At 33.6% G+C, this 20470-nt stretch overlaps 1 protein-coding gene and 1 long non-coding RNA gene across 4 annotated transcripts; one reads left to right on the forward strand and one right to left on the reverse strand.

Annotated features, from left to right (window-relative positions):
* The first annotated feature begins 3132 nt into the window (after positions 1-3132).
* On the forward strand, positions 3133-11529 carry LOC113710462 (uncharacterized). Of its 2 annotated transcripts, XR_003452880.2 has the most exons (3): positions 3206-3692; positions 7751-7917; positions 10866-11529. It is a non-coding gene; the product is annotated as an uncharacterized lncRNA (long non-coding RNA). The 2 variants fall into 2 exon arrangements; XR_011821492.1 differs by lacking the exon at positions 7751-7917 and having other exon boundaries at positions 3133-3692.
* LOC113710458 (lysine-specific demethylase JMJ26) lies at positions 10776-17539 on the reverse strand. Of its 2 annotated transcripts, none has more exons than XM_027233479.2 (13): positions 17257-17539; positions 14844-16100; positions 14649-14767; positions 14416-14515; positions 14197-14329; positions 14057-14120; positions 13198-13900; positions 12722-13051; positions 11753-12154; positions 11594-11666; positions 11364-11449; positions 11170-11289; positions 10776-11063 (listed from the first exon to the last, which is right to left on the reverse strand). In XM_027233479.2, exons 2-13 carry the CDS (start codon positions 16098-16100, stop codon positions 10965-10967), a joined length of 3486 nt encoding a protein of 1161 aa, XP_027089280.1. In that variant the 5' UTR covers positions 17257-17539; the 3' UTR covers positions 10776-10964. The 2 variants fall into 2 exon arrangements, with proteins under 2 accessions (XP_027089280.1, XP_027089281.1); XM_027233480.2 differs by having other exon boundaries at positions 14649-14764; positions 17257-17538.
* Positions 17540-20470: the final 2931 nt, after the last annotated feature.

Below are 20470 nucleotides of genomic sequence, written 5' to 3' on the forward strand. Positions count from 1 at the left end.
TGGTTTCCAGTAGTTAAGGATAGGAGAGGAGGTGCCATTGGTTCAAGTTTAGGACAAATTGAGAGGTTTTTGAAGCGATTTTAGACAAAAGCGTGGTCTTCCAACCGGAACTTCTTACTTACTACTTTAACATTTTTTGTAACATTACTTTCAAAATTCTAATGCATAAGCTAAACTGTAAGATTACATTTTTTGTATTCGAGACTTTTGTTTTATGTTAGTATTTAACTTCGTGAGATTATCGAATTAAATTTTTTTTTAGTACTTTTTTTTCCCCATGATTTCCAATCCAGTGAAATATTTTAGGATTATATGCTCAAAAATGTAGAATTCTTTCGTTCATGTGAGGTTTCTGGTTTAACTCACAAATTATTTCTTTATTTTTATTATTATAAGGTTTTGAACTTCTCTTAAAATAAATTATTATAATAATTAACAAAATGATAAGTATGGATGTGCATTCATTTTCTTCTTAAAATGATCAATTAAATTCCTCGTAATTCATGAGTTCATCGAACTACTTATTTCAAATACTTGAACTATTAAATTATATATTGAAATTAATATGAGTACATGTATATTTGGTTTTGTATTACCTATGACAGAAAGCCTTACTTGTAACCTTAAAAGAATGATTGAATCAACATAAATATTCTCTCTCTACTATCCTTATCTCTACTTAGAGTAGTAGAGACAACAAAAATGAAGTTCTTTTCTATTTGGGATAATTTTGGGATCTCTCTTATGATTCCTTATGATATCGCTTAGTTCTTCTGAGATTAAATCTAGTCAAAATCAACAACTCAGAAGAATTTTGGTAAGTAATTAATACCTTGAAATTTTTGTGGAACAGTTACAAGGAAGTCAAGAAATATATTTTAATACATGATGTAATTTAAGTTGTACTGAAAATTAAAATCCATCTCATCATACGTGTGGTTTGTAATACAAATCTTGCTTATAGAAAAAAAATTATAAATAAGTCAGAATTAAAAAGTTAATCAAAAAAGATCTAATGACCAAATGTACCTAGGTATATCCCTTTTTTTTGGGTTAAAACGTCATCTATTATACTGGGTAATAGTTGTTGTATAACTATAAAATTACTCGTTATTGAATTTATAACTGCTCGTATTTTTAACTTTTAACTTGTTAACCTTATTTTATTTTTTATTGTTATTGTAAGTTTCATAAGTAGGATAACATAAGGGTACTGTTGGGAAAAAAATTCATCTTTTTTGCATTTCCTCCAAAGAGGCTAAAATATCAATCCTATCCAAGGGAGGCAGGTGAAATCCTAAAAACCTAAAAAGTGCCAAGTGATAATACGAGAAATGTCGCCCCGCGTGAATGGTCCAGCGGCAGCGCCTCTCACCAGTGAACCTTGAGGTCACAAGTTCGAGTCTCCGCTACGCTGGATTCCTCCGCGCACTTAACGCGTTCGGGTCGGGTTGGGGCGCCGGATCCGGGCCGCAGGGGATTAGTCGGGCCCCGTAAGGATTGACCCGGACACCCCTGTGTCGACAAAAAAAAAAAAAGATAATACGAGAAATGTCAAGGAAGGTTTTTGATATTATTCCTTTCTTTTCTTTCTTTTCTTTTTTTCATGACAACGTCTAAAGGTTTTTGATATTATCCAAGGTTTTTTTTTTTTTTAGTTGGTAGAATCAGAAGATTAAATCAAATGAATGCAAATCTTCTACAATCATTCGAGGAAATGAAACTCCTCGAATGTCATCAGTGCATATACTAATACTACTAACAGAACCGGGGAGGAGGGAACAGGTGCAAAACAAAATCCTCCTCTTGCTGAGCTCCTAGTTTAGCCAACTCATCTGCACACCTGTTTGATTCTCTGAATACATGTTTAAACTTCACTTGCGGAATCTGCTGGACAAATGCTCTGCAATCAAATCAGTAGTGACTTTAAAGTCAGATTCAACAATAACGTGTGCGAATTTTTTTCTCAATTGCAATGTGAAGTCCATCTCCAGTCGCCCAAGCCTCGGCATCCATGTACCTGTATGATCACGAAACACCCCACCAGCACCAGCTGCCCCAAGATTACCTTTTGAGGAGCCATCGGTGTTTAGCTTCATGAAGGCCATCCGTGTTTCCCTTCAGGATTACCAATATGGGCAATTGTGAGTTTAGGTGGTCATGCTGCGAATATAAATGCCTTCAGTATGGGCCTCTACAACCTCTACAACTACTCCTGTAATTGCAGAGTACCCTTCGTGGTGTGAATCATTGATAAAAAGATAAGGATGGAAATATCATTCTTTTCCTATTTTATAGGAAGTAATATTTTGTTAAATTGACATTGGAATGAACTCAAGATCATTTCCTGTCCCGTAAGAAGTGATATGATGATATCTAATTAGTTTAGGTCTGTCTTTCTCCATCATGATTCTAGCTCAATCCCTATCCCATAAGTAGTGAATTCAAGTTAGTTGTCTGACTTGCTCTGCTCCATCAGGATTCTAGCTTTAATTTTAGCATGCCTGTGGAGAGCGTAACGTGCTGTCAGTTGTGTACTAGTTGTGCTTTAATGTAATTTTACCTTCTCATTATGCTAATCGTGCTTCGAAGTCTTCGTATTTTTCTCACGTCATTGGTATTTGACGCATGCCTAAAAGTAGACCAAGAGATTGGATTGCAGTTGGGGATGGAACTCAGCCAAATTCGTCCACTGAATAGGGATATTCTAACTGTTAAAACCCTTAGACACGCACTACAGGGCTATTGTTTGGATAGGAGATTATTTGGAAAAAAGACTACTCTGAACAATACGTAAAAAAACTATTCGTAATTGAATGTTGTGTTTATGATACAAATTAAATAATATTTAAATTTATTTTTTCAAATTATGATAGAAACATCCGTTAACACATTTAGTATTCACCTAACCTACTATATATATAATCAATTTCTCTAGAAGAAGTTGGCCATCACATGTATTGTGGAGTGGGAGGTCAAGGGTTCAAACCTTACCTTCTATCACTGTGCCACTATATGTGATTTCTTCTAAATCCATATATAATTAATTTCTCCAGAAGAAGTTGACCATCACATATATTGTGGAGTGGAAGATCAAGGGTTCAAACCTTACTTTCCATTAGTGTGCCATTATACGTGGCTTCTTCTAAATCCATACGGGTGATATCCATTAGACAAATCGAATTATGATATTCAAATTCTTTTTCTTGGATAAAATGAAAAGGGTAATTTTGTTAATCCACAATTATATGTGAAGCCCTAGAGCACTGTCCTTTCAAATATAAAAGGACAATTCCAAGGGGTTGCATCATTCGGCATCACAAGAAAAGGTGAGGTAGTGCTGGAGAAGCAGGAAGAGCAAAAGTTACACATGAGTATCAATACTAAGGATGGCCGCTCAAGGCAGGGTTTTGGTCTTGGTCAGTCGTATGATGGTAGGGTGGTTCGTTTCTTTCCCGGCCATTGCATCGTATTCTTGTGGTCGGATCCGATCAGATCGGATTCAACCGGATCCCTTACTTATAGCACAATAGCCCACAAATTTACCCTTTTTTTTTATTGCTAGCACTATCAGGGTAGTTCGCTTTCATGGTGATGCAGCCATGGGTAAACACCTTTGAGAAGGATGGAGGAGTAATTTTCTTTCTTTAATTATTGGAGGCAATCAAAGATAGAAGAGCAGTGAATTGGTTGTAAGTCCTTCTTTTGCCCAGGTTTTCTCTTTTTTTTTTCTTTTTAATTTTTATATAACAACACATCTTTGCCAAGTTTTACTTTTATTTTATTTTTCTTGTGAAGTATAATAACCCATATTTTACACTGATGCTAACTCATAGGTATGGTTAAACTGAGTGTATTTAGATAAAAAATTATTTGAAATATTATTTAAATTATTATTGAGTAAATCTTTCCTACACTGACAGTGTATACACTATCATCGTTGGATTCATGACATGTGCAAAAGTTGAATTTCAAATTCAACTTTTGCACGATTGTCATTCATCCAACGCTGGTAGTATATACACCGTCAGTGTAGGAAAGATTAATTCACAATTATTATAATATTTTTTATGATGTGATATATGTGACATAAAAATGATGTTAAAAATAAAAATTATAATTTTGATGCAAACAAATAATCAATCCGTTTGAATGATAAGTTTTTTGAATATTTGTAATGTAATAAATTTTATTCTAACTTAAGTGTAGAAGAAGTTGTTTCACTTAGAAAAACTTTGTGTATTTGAAAGTTGAAAAAAAAAATTTCTTTCTCCTTTTCTTTTCCTTTTTTTTTTCTTTTTTTTCTTCTTCTCCCTCCTTCCACACCACCACACCTTTTCCATCCCACTTCCCACCGTCACTTGCCACCACCATCTCACCTCTCTCTCTCTCTCCTCTTCCTTCCTTTCTCTTCTTGCCCTTTTCCTCGCCTCTCGAAGCAAAGTTGGCAACCATCTAGCATTTAGGGGTCAAAACTAGTAAATATGTATACTTAAGTAACATTAGGGGCCATAGCGATCAACTGGATTTAGAGGCAAAACTAGTAATATTTCTACAATAATAAAACGGGAGCGAGAAGAGAAGTTTAGTTTGGCGTAAATAATTAAGAATCATTTTTTGTAATTCTAATTTTATTCTTCAAATTAACTATTAACCAATAAACGTACATATCTATAAAACTTATTTGCTTAACTTCTGATATATTACAATTTCTTAAATTGCACAATTGCAAAACTACTTTTTCATGATTATAAACTCCTCCTGATCCAATTATATATCAAATTAAACTGCCAAACATGACAACCAAAAATCTTCATGTTTACTTCTAAATTCTTACTCCATAAAAAGTCTCTTCTATTGACCATGATAAAGTAGTTCTCTTGTTGTTGTACCATTATTATACCACTATTGGTTTTGGATATCCTTAGTACATTTTGCTGGGAGAGAGATCTTTCATAAATCAATATTTTTTGTCTTTCATTTTTTCCCTTTTAACATGATATTTCTTTAGTCTTGCATTTTCTTTTTCTTTTCATCAATCTATTTATCTAATTTGAATAATTAATACTCACTCCGTTCAATTGAAAGTGTCCTACTTTTCTTTTTTTTATTGTCTCAAAATATTTGTCATGTTTGATATTTCTAATTATTTTATACTCTAAAATTCACCTTATACCCCTTCATTAATGATGCATAAAGATAAATGTGATGGGATTGTTTCTACTTATTTTGATCAGCACATGATTAAGGGTAAAAGTGAAACAAAACAAAAAAAATTTGATGGAGCATACCGTACATAAAAAGCATATATTTCCAAACATAACTAAATATATGGAACAAAGGGAGTAATATTTTTGAACGAATTGCACATGCATCGAGTATGTCTCGATAGCTAGTTTTTTACATTTTGTTATGAAAAGTATAAGGATAAAGTCTAATAGCTATAACATTTAATACTCAAATCTAGGATTTCTTGTTTAGGAGTTAACTGTCAACAAGTTATGAGTGATCACATTTTGATAGGATCTGAAAAAGATTTCTAAAATCTTGGGAGCGACAAAATTTAAATCTATAATGATATAGACGAAGACAAGTATATATTAAAAGATTTCTAAAAATTTTATATGCTTTTGTTTTGATTGTAATTTTCCACATAAAAAAATTTTACATTTTTCATAAACACATTATGAGTGATCACATTTTTGATAGGATCTGAAAAAGATTTCTAAAATCCTGGGAGAGACAAAATTTAAATCTATAATAACACAGACGAAGACTAGTAGAAATTAAAGGATTTCTAAAAATTTTATATGGCTTTGTTTTGGTCGTAATTTTTCATAGAAAAAAATTTACGTTTTCCTTTAACACATTTTTCAATTATCTTTTTTAATAAAAATTCCTAAAAATAGCAATCCAAACTAGAAGTTAGGTTGCCCCAATAATATCAATCAGAGTGAGCATTTGAGCTACCCAAGTGTTGCAAATAAATTGAGCTAGCTCGCAAGCATCTTGCTAGCAGGCTCATTAAACGCTTGATGCTCGGGAGCTGGCTTGTTAAATGTATTATTTGTGAGTTTCTGAGCTAGTCATTAAATGCTTGAGCTAAGCTCAGTATAACATCAAGCTTTGCTCAAGCCTTCAAGTCAAATGCCTCATAAAATTTTTGAAAAAATATTAAATGTGTTTTTTTATTTGATATTGACTAAGTTCAAACTCAAACTTTATTATTTTTGAACTTGAGTACAAGCTCAAGTTTTATGCTAAGAACACGATTAAGCTTGAACTCAACCACAAGCCAGTGGCGGATTTACACTGGGGGCAGTGGGGCCCGTGGATGTAATTTTATGTGATATCTACAAAAATTTGATGTAATTTTAACTGTGCCCCTGGAGTTTTATGTATCTATTGGTTTGTAGGCCCCCATGCCCCCTTAAATTTCTATAATACCTATAAAAATTTGATGTAATTTCAAGTGTATCCCCTGAAGTTTTGTGTATCTATTGATTTATATGCTTTTAAAGTTGTCTTTGATTTTACCTGTTGTTACAGCTACCATAGAAAGGGTTTTTTCAATGATGAATATAGTGAAGAATCGGTTACAAAATAAAATGGAAAACACTTGGATGAATAATTATTTAGTTACTTATATTGAGAAAAATATACTTCGTGAAGTTCAAAATGAAAAGGTTGTAAACTGTTATCAAAATATGAAAACTCGTCATAAGCAATTGTAAATGGTTTAGTTTGCTTTTGAAATAAAATTATTATTACATTAATAATTTTGAGTTTGTCTTTTGATGTTTTTCATGAAATATATGCATCATTTGTACTTGTTGGTGAATATTTTTTTTCTTAAAAAACTAAAAAAAGAGTTGGTAAAAAATTTTAGAGTTGCTTTTGCCCCAATTAAAAATTTTTTCTGGCTCCACCACTGCCACAAGCTTAGTAAAATTGGACTCCAGCATGAAGGAATGGCAACGGGGTGGATTTGGGGTGGGGGAGCTTTCCTCGTTGCCTACTACTTGCTCCCGCCCTCAACCCTGCTCCTTCCTTCCCTTGCCCCGCCCCAGCCCCAGCCCCATCCCGCTTCCCTTGTAGGTTTAATAAAAATTTGTCAAATAATTTAATTATAGTCAAATTTAGTAGATAATTAAGTACTAAAATATCAGCACATCACTAAATCATTATCCATTGTAATTTTACAATTGAAATTCATAAAAAAATCAAAAAAATTACTTGAATACATTTAAACATGATGAACAAATACAACTAAAGTAGTCAAATTTTCACTTTTGAAATAAATACAACTACTAAGTCATTATTGTATTTTTTTTAAAAAAAGTATTATTATGTTAAGTGTAATTAAGAATTTAGTATAAATGTATTAGTACATTGAGTATAACAAATGAATAATTTTTATTAGTAGACATGTATAATTATTAATATAATTGATAATATCAATTATATTATATATACTAATATACATTATATAATACATATAACTAATAATATCACTATTATAAGGTTGTAACTAATTAAATTAAATATTATATATATACAAACACACACACACACATACAGATATATATTAGCGGTGACGGGGTGGGGGATGGGGCGGAGGTATACTCCCCCGCTCCCCGGTCCATTTCTTAACGAGGGAAAAAAATTTTCCTCACCCCGTTAGCTCCTGCAAGCACCCGTCCCAATTATCATTCCTATCAAAACTCAAATTGGCTACACTTATTTGCAGCTGGCTGCCCTCCTTACCACTCAAATCGGCTAGACTTGTTTGCAGTTGGCTGCTCTTTGCCAGTGATGCCAACCTGACTGAGCTTGCCCAATGTTTGCCGTTTGGGTGGTCAAAATGCCAACCAACTAATGGATCCAGATTCTATGCAATCATTATGTGATCGTAAGGTATAGTTAAAAGTTAGAAATGAGTTAACATAAATTTAAATGGATAGAATTCATTGTGGAACATGCATTTCAATGAGCGGTCAATTTTATTTTACTTTTATATGTTATTGTGTTTGTGTCTACTATTTTTTATTATGGTTTCTCTTTCTTTTCTAAAAACTTTTATCTTTTATAATTAATATGTGTTATTTTTTATTCATATGGATTAACTTGGATTAGAGTAATTTTATTTGTTACAGTAGTAAATTCATTAACTCTACTAAAAATTAAATATCCGTTCATAAGAAAATAGATTGTTGCCTCTTTTGTATATAATTGAATATAAATATGTAGTTCTAGGTCTAGAATCATTGTAAAAATTTAATAATTATCTCAAAAAATTATATAAAATTTTTAGTATGTCTTGCATAATTTGATGGATATTTTTACATTATAATAAATACATCTATAGAAGCTTTTGAAGTTTGATATGAAAGTTGAACACTTAAAATATGTTAAATTTCTAAAATAAAATTGGTGAACATGTAAAAATATTTGATTTCTTTTTCATGAATTATTAATGCTTACACAAGTTGACAATATACACAAACACTAGTTTAATTGGGAACCTATGTCAATTCTTCTCAAACTTGTTTTTAAGGTCAATTAGATCAATAGAAGAGTGGCAATGGATTGAGTTACTCACAATAGGCTCCATCAAATGCTCAATTTCAACTTGGGTTTGATCAAATTTGACCCAAGCTCGAATTGTTTGAGCATCTTGTTGAGCTTTTCACACACACACACACACCATCCAGATGGTGTGTGTGTGTGTGTAACACATAATAATATAGTGGCAATAAGGGTTTAGATTGGTTTGGTTTGGTATAAATAATTTAGTATCACATTTTTTTTTGTAATTTTAGTTTTACCCTTCTAATTAACTCTTTACCAATAAGTACGCATATGATCGAACTTAGGGTGCGTTTGATAAACTGAAGTCTAAAATCTGAAATTTTAATCCATTAAGTTATTGAATAGTTAAATACTAAATTTGATACATTTGAGTGTATATCACATTAAGTGATAAATGAATAGCTTATCAATTATTTTTGACAAAAGTTTTGCTTAGAAAATTTAGTGTCACTTAATTAATTCAAATGTTCTATTTTCGTTATCAAACACAACTAAACATATTAAGATTTGAACTCAATAAATTTAAGTACTGAATTGAATTATCAAACATGGCCTTAATTATTTTACTGATATAATACAACCCCTTAAACTACTCAATTGCAAAATTACTTTACTATTAATTAAATAACTTCTCATCTCAATTATAACACAAACTAAATTGCTAAATATCACAACTTCTAAAAACTGTCACGTTTAAACAACTTTGAGTTCTCGCTCTCTAAAAATGTCTTGTCATGGAAGCCATCTTCCAGGACAAACTACTAGTATATAATTGGGATTTTCATGGTGCGTTTTGCTTTGATGAAAGTTTGTTGTAGATGTGTTTTGTATGTATGAGTCTATGTTTCCTTTGTCTTTCATTTCTTTATCTTTTTAAAAATTTCTCACTTTTTTTTTGACTTCTTATAGTTTTGCATAAACATGCTATTTTTAATAAATTTTCACTATTTTTTAATTTCTTATAATTTTGCATAATTAAGCTACTTCTGTGTATGTCCATGTGTGCGCATTTCCTTTTGAGATTTTTTTAATATTATCTTATTTTAAACTCATCTTCTTAAGCATATTCAGATGTGTGTGCACACAAACATGGTAAAAATAGTGAAATTACCTAACCCTCAATTAGTCATAGGACTTGAGTTTGGGGTGCGTTTAATAAAATTGAAATTTAAAGTCTAAATCTATTAAGTTGTTAAATAGTTAAGTACTAAATTTGATACATTTGAGTATATATCATATTAAGTGATAAGTGAATAGTTTATCACTTATTTTTGTAATCAAGTTTTGCCTAATGTCACTTAATTAATTCAGATGTTCTATTTTTGGTTATCGAATGCAACTAGACATATTAAGATTTGAATCCGTTAACTTTAAGTGTTGAATTGAGTTATGAAACAGTGCTTTAGTTTAAACTCGCTTATTTTAATCGAGTTGAATATAGTATTCATGAAGTTCGAGTCAAGGTAAATCGAGTTTGAACTTGAATATACTTAAAATAGTGAAATTACCTAAATCTCGATTAGTCATAGGACTTGAGCTTAGTTTGAGCTCGCTTATTTTAATCGAGTTGACCTCAAATGCTTGAATATAGTATTCATCAAGTTTGAACCAAGATAAATCGAGATTGAACTTGAATGTACCCGTGTTTGGACTTGACTGGACTGTTACCACGCCTACATTTCATATCATGGTTCAAAGACTCAGTTGCGTCGTCATCGGAATGAGGTTTTCCGTTTCGATACCGAGACAAGATGATTCCGAGATAATGGATCGCCAAGAAGTTGGTTGAGATGTCTCTGAGACGGATAGAAATGATTGAGTCGCTCCAAGTTATCCTGAGTCAATTCGAATTTTTATTATTTTTACTAATTTTTTTTTTTACAATTTTTAGAATATTAAATATTTCAAAAATTTGCGTATCGTCGAAACCACAACCGATATACCGAGACCGATGTGGAACAGTCCGAGCCATGGCCGCGGCTTTGAACCGTGTTTCATACACAATATTTGCACCTGTTACCAAACGCCCCCCTAAATTTTTTTCTCCGCGAGGAATGGGCAACTCGGGCAACTTTTTCCTTCCATGGAGGAAGCAAAGAGGGTTGGCTTTAGTTGAAAAAAATATGACCAGAAAAGGAAACAGCAAAGAACAGAAGAGAAAAAGCGTTATGATGCATAGCTAATGAAACCAAAAGCCTTCTTTATTATTTATCTTTTTGCGTAAAGTATGTGAAAAGGCGAATACTGTTACTAATTCCGTCTTTTATCTACAGATATCTCTGAACTTTCTCTCCCGCAAATGTCCAAAATCCAAGGAAGCATTGTATCAATTCAAATAGATCAACACCATCAATTCTTTCATCTGCATGCTGTTACTCCCAAATGAATCCACATGTTTTCATACTGGTATTTGTCAACTGTTCAAGTTCCTGAACTGCTTGGTTCACGCCATGAACAATCATTTTCTTTACCTGTTCCAGAAATGAATCTGCAGTCAGACAGCACTAGGTGTTCCCATTTTAACACAATTACCCAAAAAATGATCCATAATCAAATAAATGAAAGACAGGCTGCTACCTCTAGCTTGTCTTCTCTGGCCTTGTGGTTCTTTGGAAGTCTCCTAAACTCCTCAGTCAATCGAAGGCATTCATGTAAATTTTCCGGAGAAACGAAGTCTGCAGCAACTTTTGTACAAGACTGAAAGTGCCAAAGGAAAGTTCTGAGTTGAATGAATGCATCAAAAGAATGAGCTAGAGGGGAAGATATTTTACCTTCAGATTCCGAACCTGATGTGGGCAACCTGCTGGAATAAAAACCGCCTCTCCAATTCTCTGCTCAAATGTCCAGGGCTCTATACCTAAAATGATTCAGATCATTTAGTAAAATGAAATAAAATGATTCAGACAGGAATAACAAGTAAATTTAATGTTTTGTTTAGTATTTCTTTATTTTCCTGTGGTGTGGAGTAAAAAGAGATGCTAATGCAATGGCGGATGCTAACCATATTCTTCCTTTAGCTTCCTTTTGTGTTCCATGGTAAGGTAGAACGACTGGTCATGAATTGGATGAATAACCTAAAAACATTATAAGGTTACCCAAGTGCACAAGTACATTATAAGGTTCTAAGAAAATAAAATTTCCTTGTGTCAATGAAAGCTACCTGATCAACTGGACAGCAGTAAGTGTGCCTAAATTCTGTTGAATGTTTTACAAGATATTCTTTCAGTTTGGGTACATCTTCTCTCCTGAAAATGTCCCACAGAGCACCGCCTCTTTCATCTATATGTTCCATGGATGAAAAACTAGAACAAGGTTGTTCTTCTACACATTCTTCCAAGATATTTCCTGCTTTTTCACTCCTTTCAGATGCGTTCCCGTCTTTTATTACATCATGAAACATCCCAACCTGACAAACATTCTCTAAGCTAGAGCCATTATTCAATTTCAAATTTCCAAAATGTTCTTTTTCATCCTGCGCTTTATGTTTCTTCTTCAAAGTCTCAATTGCAGAACGTTGCTCATCAGTTAATACTACTTCTGCTGTGTGAGTCAAAATATTTACCTGAAAAAGTTAGCATTAAAAGACATCAGCTTGCAATAAACCAATAATAATAATAATAATAAAGGCAAGGAAATAGACAAAAGTTGCTTCTGAATTATGCATTATTCAGCAATCAAAAGGAAAGAAGCAAACACAGAAAAAAGGGGACAACAACATTTCAACTATGGAAACAGGTGAAGATAATATGTTTTACTGGTCCATCAATCTATCAGCAGAGAGCTAACTTCAAAGCAAAACAAAAAGGTTCCACATAAAAGACCTCGCGACATGCTCTATTGAAGACCAAATGGATTTAAAGATGCATAAGTAATCATTGCAGTTATAAGACAGAACTCAACAACTGATTTTCAAACATCACATCAGTTTGGTGTAGCATAATTTTCTATGTAAAGCAATGCTCGTATCAGAAAAGAATACCCTATAAACCTAGCCTATTTTCCCAAAGTTTTTTTTGTCAATTAAGTAATGTACAGGTCCATCAGCATGAGGATATGAATCCTTGTTAAAAGGGGAAGGAAAAAGACTTGATGGAAAGACCGCACATATGTTGACATGTCCAGCACCTACCGCATCTGACATATCACAATGAAGTTTGGTTACAGAATCCCCTCTTCCCAGTTCTTCTGCAAGTCCATATGCTATGTAAGTCTTTGGGCCTAGATCAGGTTTCAAGACATGAGCAGGTAGCTTCACAGCCAAATTCAGGAAACCAACTCGCGGGTCTGTGTATTCTGGAAATGGCAATGCACTGATGAACTCATCACAATGTCGTGGCAAAAGGTCGTCAAACTTATCAGATGGTGGCCAGTCCTTGAGTTTGAGCATCTCAGGCCAAAAATTCTTATATGTTCTTCCTTCTATGTAACCCTTAAAAAACTTGCGGGTGCTGATTTCAACCTGCCAAAGGCATAAGTGTTAAAACAATATTAAAAGACAATGAAAATGCTTTCTGGACAGAAAACAAAGTATATTATGGCATCCTACATTTAAACACTTCTTCAGACGAAAGCTAACAGGATAAAGCATGAAAATGGTAGAATTACCTCGCAACCTGCAAGGCAATCAATAGCCTTGACTTCTGACATTTTTGTACTGACAATTGAATCATTGTGCTCACACAATGCGCGCCACATAACCATCGGCTCCCAGCTTAATCTACTTGTCTGCTCAAGAACATTCTGAACTATCACTGGTTCACCTCTAGCCCAGTGACTACGGAAGCGGAAAAGCTCCTCCTGCCTCATGACATCCAATGAATCTGGGCAGTACAAGTAGTTGTCACAAGACCCTTCTCTAAAAGCAGCTCTCCTTAACCTTTTAGGGTCAGATTCCTGGAGAATTGGCCATGAAATTGCATGACTAGTTTTGCAATCATCTAAAATTTTTTGTGCTCTGGCTTCCAAAGTTGAGATCCAATCTTCTTGAAGGAGATGCTTGAGCTCAAGCAGACAACTACCACAGCCACCCATTTCTCTTGGAGCACATGTGATACTTCCATTATCATTGGCAACCCATCTGATTACTGGTTCAACCTGGTCTCTTGCACGTTCCATATCCAAAGTTCCTGGCAGTGGATCTCCACCATGCATATAATCATTGCCTTTATTCACATAGTGGTAAAGTACTCTATCATGACTTCCTAAAAACTCATCTTTGCGTATCTCACGACAACAATTAAGACAGAGCTCATAGGAACACTTTGGACAACTTCGATGTAGATCAACTATTGAGGTCGAACAGTGATTACTGTAAAGATGAAAAAGCCCTATTTATCTCCGTTACCAATCAGTTGAGAACAATATTCTCTTAGAGAAAAGATAATAAACCAGTAGACACGTTCATCATCATAGTGAGTTGACCATCAGTTAAGAACAATATTCTCTTAGCGAAAAGATAACGTACCAGTAGACACGCTCATCATCATAGAAAGTTGACCGTTTTACTTCAATTGAAAATGATGGTACCCCTGATGGTACAATTTCTATCAGAAAAAAATTATATTGAAGCAAACAAATTCAAATTCTATTATCAAATATGCATACCTTGAATACGGGATTCCATTTCTAGCTCCTCAATTTGCTCCTGATGAATTTGTTTTAAAACAGGGAGAAGTTGGTTGATTAGATAGTGAAGATGCCGAACCTTTTCTGAATCATCCAGATCTCTTTGTGATGTCTAACACAGAATTTGAATAAAACATCAGCCAGTATTTCAGAAACTACAAAAAAGATACGCTGTTAACTTCTAAAAAACCAACAAACCTTAATAAAGCCACTTGAATGCAAGCATAAATTGCAATTGCAGTTTCTACTGCAATGTGGACATGTTTCTGAAACTTCTTCCTCGGACAACTCAGGATACCTACATTAAGACAAAAGTTTTCAGAAAAATAAGACATCCAAGTTATTATAGATTTCCTAAAAGAATGAACAAAAGATACCAATGCAAACATCTTTTTTTTTTTTTGAGAGTTGAATGAAGGCTAGCAAGTTACCATTGCTTAATGCATTGTATGCAGTAAACTTTCTCTTTACACTTCGTACAAGGAACAACTGTTACCCTGTCATTCCTCTGGCACTGATGACACTTCACATGCCACTTTTTCTCTACCTGCTTTATGAACATTTCTGTTTATACAAGTTTTTCATCAAAAGAGAAAGTAATGAAAGAAACAAAAGATGGGACTTACCTTGATGTTCCCATTTGAGGATCTGTCCATACTTTTCCTATCACATATCGAAGCTGACTTCCAAGAAGAGGAAGATGAGGAAGGAGATGAGTTAACCAAAGAGCCTTTGCCATTGTTATCCTGTTTTCTTTTTATGTCCTTAATACTTCCCTTTGTCAGCACAGAAGTTGATCTGCTACCTCCTTTCACTGTAGCATAACTTGAGTAACTACTTACAGTGCTTTCTTCAAATGATAAAACCACATCTTCTTCGTCATCTATCCAATCCCCAAAAAGATAATCGCCCTCAAAACTGAATTTCTTGTTTGTGGCACAGCGGTGTCGTGCAGAAATTCTTCTACTATCTGAGCTTTCAAATTCTTCTTCAGTTTTTTGAACATCTACTTGAGCTGTTGATATCCTTGGCTTTTCCTTGCTTTCATTCCAGTCATCATCACTTCCATCCCCATTTCCTTTGGCAAAAAAATTGGCTACAGAAACTTTTTTCCTACTTGAACCATCAGAATTTCTCTCTGAATTCTTCTTATCTGAGGTTCTTCCCTTAGGTGGGTGCTGAGCTACTTGTGCTTTGCCAATGGCTTTTCTGGAATTTAATTTATTCACATCACCTATATGCGTCCTCATTTTCTTTCCTTCACACAACCCTTTTTGAATAGATTCGTTCTGAAGAAATTTATTCTTTTCAGAAGTGTTCGAACAATCTTTTGAATTTCTCTTGTCATCTGAAACTTCAAAATCTAGGACCATTCTTTGCTGATTAATGGCAGTTTTGGTCATTGAGGAAGTTCCTGGACTGTCCTCTCTGTCTTCCTCTTCTTCTGATTCCTCTTGAAGCATGCAACCTTTTTTCTTGTTTGACAAACTAGGATGCCTCTTGGATGGACCTCTGCCATCTAAGCATTTTCTCCTCCTTTTCTTTGACAAGATTCTCATGTTTCTTCGAGGTGATCCCAGATTGATCAGTTCATCAGAAAAACTTGTATTTTCCATCGTACTTTCACTGCTTTGGCAACAACTAGGCTTTTTTGGATTTGCACCACCAGATAATTCCGTACATTGACATAGCTTGACTTGGTTTGAGGTCTCTTCCCCGTTGAGTAGTGTGACTCTGTTATCCTCCTCTTCATCTTCAAAACTCAGTACAAGCTTTCTCCTTTTGGGAAAACCAGGCCTTTTTCCAGAACTCCCACGAACCATTTGGATTTCGTTATCAGCATATTGCCTTACACTTTCCTGCTTTGTAATCAACACAGCCATCTGCACAGCAAATGCAAACAAAACAGGCTGAATAATCAATGCCAATGTCCAATATTTGAGTCCAAAAATGCAACAATGTAACTGAATGTAATACATAACAACAAAGAACCAGTTAAACTGTATTGGTTATCAGACCCAAAAGTCCCTGTCACCCCCAGACTTCACCTCTCAAGACAATTCTTGAGTGACATATTCAAGCCCAGGGATAAATTGAAATGACTCTTCATTGTTTCTAGCTCCTACTTTTAAAAAGTGAATCAATCTTTTTCTCAAAAGGATCAGAAGTAGTATGACACTATGAAGTTACATTATTTATGCAAAGTCAAAATGCATGTGCCATGTTTGTGATTCATGTGCAGCAGAAGGTGCAAATGACGCCCATCCTAGCAATTGCTTTTCTGACAGAAGTTTCAATATCAGATGCCGATACTAATACCCATGTAACAGCTCAAGTTCTCCTGCTTAGCAATCACACTGTCATCTTCTCTACCATGCAAGCAAATAAATAAATAAAAGCCTTAATTTTGAATGTAATCCCTTTCTTTTCAGCATTATCCCTGAGCTCAATAAATAAATAACCAAACATCCAATTTGATTATACCGCTAGATATCCAATCCAAAAGCCCTCCTTCCCAACACTAGCCCACCACCCCAAAAAAAAAAAAAAAACCACAATAAAGAAACTAAAAGAATTGGAAGATACAGAGATTACATATATATTATTCATAGAAATTCAAAAGAGCATGTGCGCATAAATGCATGTGCCATGAAGCTCAGCCTGACAATTACTTCAGACACAAATGAAAATGCAGAGAAGCAGCAAAAAAATTCACAAAAAAGAAACAAAATCTACATTGATTCCACTCCACGTCAGCAAGACTCGGCCAATGGAATTTAACAAACATAACGTGTCATTATCGGCTAAACAAACAAATAAAATCTAGCACAACCGAAATTTATCATTCCGATAGAAACAGAATCCAACTGATCAGCTCAACAAGAACTCAAAAAAACACCCATATGCCGTAAAAATTCAAAAAACCCATGATGAAAACAAGCCCAAAACCAGAAAAAAGTCATCATTCAACAGACTCTGATAAAGGGTCGTCGTAAATAAAGTCAGGTAATCAAAAAAAGCAAAAAAAAACTGACTGACCTGATGAATCAAAATTTAGAAAAGACGATCAAAGGACAAACTTTGCATGGTAGGAAGTTGGGATTTTGATGGAGAGGTGATCAGGTGTTGGGGGAGTCGGCGAACGGGACTGGACTGCAATTGGGATTTGGGTTGAAGTGAAAATTGAGATAAGTTGAAAAGGAAAAAAAAAGAGAAAAAATTCGACGTCGTCAAGGTAGGAAAGAGAGATACTACTAGAAATAAGAAGAGTCCAGCCAAAGCTGCAACAGAGAATAGAGGGAAAGAAACCGAACACTAGCCTGTATCTTTTCGCAATTAATTTGAGGTATTTTTCATTTTAAAAAATTGCTATTATTTAATGAAATAAAAAATTATGCTTTTTCCTGTGGATTAGACGATCAGGCAAGTAGTCAGCAGTTCACAGTATTAGCACTTTTTTTACTACAAAAAAAAAAAAAAAAAAAAAACTTATACTATGTTGTTGTTAGGTATGGGGAAAGAGAAAATCCATGCGTATCAATTTCTTGCCATTACATAATTATCTTTTTGAAAACAGCACCAAAATCGGAGAAGTTTTGGGTGGAAATATTTGGTGGAGTTATTGATTTCCATTTATTGATACTAAAAGAATATTTTCTGGTAATTATTAGAGTTATAAAGTATGTAGAATTGTAAATTGCCACTCAAGTGTTAGATTTTTTGGTTTTTTTATTCAATAAAAAGTTAAGAGTACGTTTGATAAAATTAAAATCTAAAAACTAAAATTTGAAATTTGAATTCATTAAATTATTGAATTATACATTTTAAGTGAGTGTATATCATATAATGTATAAGTAAATCATTTATCGCTTATTTTTAGAGCAAATTCTGCTTAAAAAATCTATTATCACTTAATTAATTTTTTATTATTAAATGCGTTCAAATATGCTAAAATCTAAATTCATCCAATTTAAGTGCTGAATTGAATTATTTAATTTAGTCGAAACTTATTATAAATCGTTACCCGAATTTGCTAGATTTAGCATAAGATACCGATACGTGAGCAAAATTTGTTTGGGACCCATCTCACAGAAACATTTAAATTGCTTAAACTATCCGAGGCAATATGGAGGAAAAACATAATAATATTCTTGTAGACAAAAATTTCACAAAACAAAACAGACATATTGAAAGACGCTAAAAAGTTTAGAACATTCCTCCCATGTGCAGGAGGAGTATCTATGTGCTGCTGTTACTTTGGTGGCGATACAGAAAAAGGAGCTGGATAAATGTAAAGCATTTCGGATGGGAAAAACACAAGTAAGAGGCGGCGGCATCCGTTCGGTCCCCGGTACGTATAAACTGCTGGTTTCCACGTGTCTTTTTTTCTTTTCTTTCTTTCTACTCATGTTTCACGTTTTTCTTTTTGATTAATTGATTCTAGGGATAATTTCACGTACCGCCCCTGAAGTATCTGACAATTGCAGAGAGCTCCCCTCAGGTTTTAGAAATTACACCTAGTTCCCTTGCTTTTACTATTTAGGTAACAAAATAGATCCATCATGCTAGATTTTTTTTCAAATGCCCTAAATTACCCTTGTTCTATTAAAAAAACAAAAGAAAATGAGTTTCCTCAATATTTTCTTCCAAATTTGCGACAATACCACCACCAAACAAACACTTCAAACTTCAATGCCAAATCTAATTATTTTCAAACATGCGACAAACCCACCAAGCAAACAGTTTGAACAGTTTAAGAATTTCACCAGCTCCAAAAATCCCAACATCTGTCTTGTTATATCATTCCAGGCTAAATAGTTTTTGAAATTTTAATTCTCCCTTGACAATCAACAACCAAACTCACACTCTAAACTTAAATTCAATACCTAACACTGTCGCAAAACAAATAATAATCTAACCTACCACCACCAGTAGAACAATACTCCGACCTCCACAGAAATATATATTAACATCGTAAAATAAAGTTAAGCCATCCATAACAAAACCAAAACCAACGATATTAATCAAGTAAAGAAAATCAAATGCATTTATTAACATCCTACACAAGTTTTTAGGATAATAATCAATCCAACAATTTTCTCACTAATCCCTCCTCTTCCATGCGTGTTAGTTATCAATTGCATTAGTTATTTCATTATCATCACTACAAGCATATTCATTTCTCTTTAGTTGATAATAAAATCTATTCCTACAAGTAAAATAGTGTCATATTTCTCAAGTAAATAGAGATGGTTATGGTATGGTAAATTATCATTAAGATAAATAGAGATGTGGATATAGAGAAAAAGTAAGAGAAAAAGAAAGGTAAAGAGACAATAAGAGAAAGGAAGAAAGAATCGTTGCTTACAAGAGTGAGAGAGAGAGAGAAAGAAGAAATGGTTGTTGGTGGAGAATAAAAGAGATAGGGTTTCTTTTTCTTTTTTCTTTTTTCTTGGTTTTATTTAACCTTTGCATCATATTGTGAATTATCTATCAAGTGAAGGATATTATAGTCATATTATCACACCAAGAGAAGTTAGTGTAATTTCTTAAATCTGAAGAGAGTTGAATGAAATTGTCAAAAACCTCATGGGAGGTTTGTAAAATTATCCCTTGATTCTAATCAAAGTTACAAAGCCATCCCCAAGTTCATGACTAATTACTTGCCCTTTTAAAAAATTGTCATCGCATATGTGATTATTTGAAAAAAAAATTATTGTGCGCAAATTGGATCAGAGTTACAGATGACTCGCTTTGAACCATTTGATCCGAATGGTTGAACCGGTGACCCGCTAAACCATGCGATTTTTTATGAACCCGACGGATTTTCGGAAATTTTTCTAAAATTACCTTTTTGCTCAATATTTTAATCTGACCAGCCACACCAACATAGGCATTGTCGTCTTTTTGACAATTAGATGAGAAAAATTGAAAAGGGATTTGGAAATTAGGGTTCCTTTCTTTTTCTGACACTTAGATTTATCATTTATATTTGTGTATGATATCAATATGAATTCATGAACTAAGAAACACGTATGGGTATGACTTGTGTGTATGAATTATGAAATATGAATAGGTTATGACTTGTTAATATTTAGAATTTCTGTATTTATATTCGAATTTATATGTTTATTTAATTATATTATATATTTTTTATTATATAGTGTAATCCGACGGTTCAACCAGTGACCCGCTAACTCGATTCTCCCACCGGTTTGATGTCCGAGTTGATTTTAATAACTATGGTTCAGAT

Source organism: Coffea arabica, chromosome 9e (genome assembly GCF_036785885.1).
Source record: "Coffea arabica cultivar ET-39 chromosome 9e, Coffea Arabica ET-39 HiFi, whole genome shotgun sequence".
Taxonomy (NCBI): domain Eukaryota; kingdom Viridiplantae; phylum Streptophyta; class Magnoliopsida; order Gentianales; family Rubiaceae; genus Coffea; species Coffea arabica.